Here is a 3526-nt window from a genome sequence, read left to right on the forward strand (position 1 = left end):
CGCATCACATTCGCTTACACAACCCCTTTTTACAGGGGGGACACATTCACACATCTCACGGATAGAACAGATGAAGAATAACCATGCCCGAACCGGGAGTCGAACCCAGTACGTCCAGGTCACGGGGAAGACGCGCTATCCCTATGCCAGGACGCCGGCACCTTGTATGTTAATATAGTAATCTACTGCCTTTGAATCATAAATCTCGATTTGAACCTAAACTATTATAAAATATGACATAGAATGCACCATTAGAATACATCATTAACACTCTTAACAATCATACAGCGTTTTCTTGAAACATTTTTATAATAATTTAACATCTTAATCATTCACTGGTTAGTCATTATTAAACATAAAATATTAAGGGCAATCTGAAAATTTTTAAATTTATGAACAAGTTTGAGTATTAAAAGCTATTGTATAGATTAATTCAAAACATATAATGTCCCGGTGGTCTGGTGGTTAAATTTCTACGAATGAACAAGAATATCGTAAGTCCGAACATCGCCTCAAAGATCATCTGCGTATACCGCTTCTGTTTATTAAATACACAGAACGATCGAAATTGCAGTAGCAATCAAATAAGTATCCTATAGTCTGATAGAGAATGTAATTTAATTGTCTTAATATCTTTTTTTATCAACACGAAGGCTACTTTAAGAAGGGCCTTTTAAATTTATCTTGCGGCTACTTGACGAAGACATCCAAGACAGAACCATTTTTCCAAACTTCCATGCCAAGCATAAAGAAGTACGTTTACCTGAAACATCAAAATAAACGAGCACTAGACTCATATGCAAGATAGCTAAAAAAAAATGAGATATAATGTTTTCTGTGTTCAAATATTTGTCATAAATCCTAGATCTTACCACAAGGGCACCATTTCTTTAGTGTAATTCAAAAATCTGGAAAATTCGATACTGCCTGGGTATTTTCTTCATTATTGGGTCAATATCCAAAAGAAATCCGGTTCAAAATGATTCTGTGAAGCTTTAAAACATGACATTAATATGATTCGAATCAAGCCAAAACAAACTTTATTAAATTATTCACTTTTTTCAACCAATCAAGTAAGGCAACCAACCAAGATCGCTTCAGATCTGTTAACTATAAAACAAACTAGCCTAGAGATAAAGCTGCAAAATAATTATTTCTAAAATTATAGTAAATATATCTAATGGATCAAATCTTAAAAGATAGCTCCTTTGCAGGAGAGGGTACACCGCCAGAGACATCGGAATTGGATATCACTATAGATCGACTGAGAAAAGACAGATTCCTGGTGAAAGACAAAGAAATGTTGCAGAAACTTGAACAGTTAGTTTTGGATGAATATCAGAGTAAGCAAGCACAATCTCGTGGTACCCAAACTTTCGGTGGGCGATTCCAGACTCCAATGGATGATTTGATGTGGAATGAACAAATGAAATATACGAAACGTTCACTCGAAACCTTGATGAGCAACAAGTCGAAAACTACAAGAAAATCGGGAAAAAGCATTGCCGACTATTTTGACGCAAATGCTACATATGATACTTTGTCATCGGAAATCAAAGACCGTTTCACGACACTCAACCTCAAACTTATCAAGCAGACCCCAGAAGATTTTAAAATCTGGGTTGACTGCAAGCATTTCAGGCCTAACGAAATAAAGGTGGTAGTCAAGGACGGTTGTGTCGTCGTTCATGCCCAGCATGATGTGAAACTTGATGAGCATGGCTTAATCAAGCGTGAATTCAAACACTGTTGGACACTCCCAGAGGAAGTGAAGTCTGAGAAACTTAGCTGTCTTCTCGACAAATATGGTATCTTAACCATACGAGCACCTTGTAAACCAACCTCTATTATTGTTCCTGTGCAAACTGAAAAACCTCGGAGCCTGGAATCGTATGACATTGAAACCACATATGAGTAATATCTTGTCTTACGGGTTCGAATGTATCAATTTCAATATATGTGTACATGTATTGTAACTGTTTCGGTGTTCTAATAAATGGCGTATTTTCTTTTTTTGTGTTCTGGTAATTGTTCTTGCTGCATCTCGTTCTGAAACTGGTTGCAATTTCATCGGAACCTTATTTTGTTATTGAATATTTTTTAGATTCTTAACTTGTTGTGCTGTTCATTTCTGAAGACAATTTTTGAGTCTTGAAAGATTCGTTTAAATTTTATTACTTTAATTTTGTATAATTGACTAAAGTAAAATCTCGGAATTGAACGGATTCTTAAAGTCAACTGTAGCGATGATAAAACAAAATCCTGTAGTGATATTTCGGACATTCAGGTGATTTTAATTTATTGCGCAGGTAGCACAGCATGTTACACAATATTATGTGATATTATAATATTCTATGTTCAATAACATTATATAATATTGCGAATATTGTTTAATATGATACAATATTGTACAATAAACGAGTGCTACAAGGGTGACATAGAAAACTGGTATTGAAGGTGAAAGGATGGGAAGGGGATTAACTAGTTAATCTAGAAAGTAGGAATTCAATAATTGTCGGAATAATCAGTGAGCCGGGGCTGATTTATCTTTATGAAAGTCTTCTTTATCATTGTCTATTATTGCAGACTTTAAAATAAAAAGGCACTGCTTAGGATTCATAAAAAAAGTAAATCGTCGGAAGAAAATTCGCAGGGAAATAACATCTCCATTGGGATGCATAAAAAGTAAAGCGTAAACAGAAAATTCGCAAGGAAATAAAATGGCTCCTTTCTCAAGAATTAGTTGAATCTGATTCATGTTTGATGCTTCCATAAAGTATGAATGTTAAGTGGATAGGGTTTATAGTATCGATAGTTATTGTTTAGAATTTGTTCTATTTATGAATTCAGGTCTAATATTTTGAACAAACTTGTGACGGGTCATATTTTTTATAAACGTTTCTCGTATGAATACATGTTTCTATTCAATTGTTTTATTCTTTCGTGAATAATTACTTTAAAGAACAAAACTAATTTCTTCAAAATATAATAGTTGAATATTTTGGACTTTAAAATCAACTGACAGGGAAGTTATAGAAAAAAAATTGAAAATAAATTCTAATCTCTAGTCCAAAACATCATAACTTGATAATGTGAAAAGGACTTGCCTATCTTATGCTCGGCTCATTTATATCACTTGCACATCATCGTTTCTAAATAAAGGTTAACTTCTTGCAAATGCATACAAAAAGCAAGATACTTCAGTTAAATTTGGTAAAAGTACCTAAGCGAATCTTAAAATACTTTTAAAATATAAATTTACTAATTTTTTTAATTATGGAATATGCTTTCACGGTATAATCTTTAATCAAACTGTGAATTTCCACAGCGGTGAAAATTTATGGCATAAGCTCTTGCCTAGTAAATTTTAAAATCAATGAAAGAGTTACCCAGAAATAAAATTAGTATCTATGTAAAGTTAATTGTTTATATTATAAAGTGACATAAATTGGTTTCTATGCTTTTATATTGTTTAAAGGAATTGAGGAAAATTTGTAGTATTTCTCGTGTATAAAGTGAAAATATC

At 33.0% G+C, this 3526-nt stretch overlaps 1 protein-coding gene across 1 annotated transcript; it reads left to right on the forward strand.

Annotated features, from left to right (window-relative positions):
• Nucleotides 1-1180: 1180 nt before the first annotated feature.
• Nucleotides 1181-1918, forward strand: LOC129971913 (uncharacterized). The gene has a single exon (XM_056085890.1). It carries the CDS (start codon nucleotides 1181-1183, stop codon nucleotides 1916-1918), a length of 738 nt encoding a protein of 245 aa, XP_055941865.1.
• The last annotated feature ends 1608 nt before the right edge of the window (nucleotides 1919-3526 follow it).

The sequence above is a fragment of the Argiope bruennichi genome, chromosome 6 (genome assembly GCF_947563725.1).
Source record: "Argiope bruennichi chromosome 6, qqArgBrue1.1, whole genome shotgun sequence".
Lineage (NCBI taxonomy): Eukaryota > Metazoa > Arthropoda > Arachnida > Araneae > Araneidae > Argiope > Argiope bruennichi.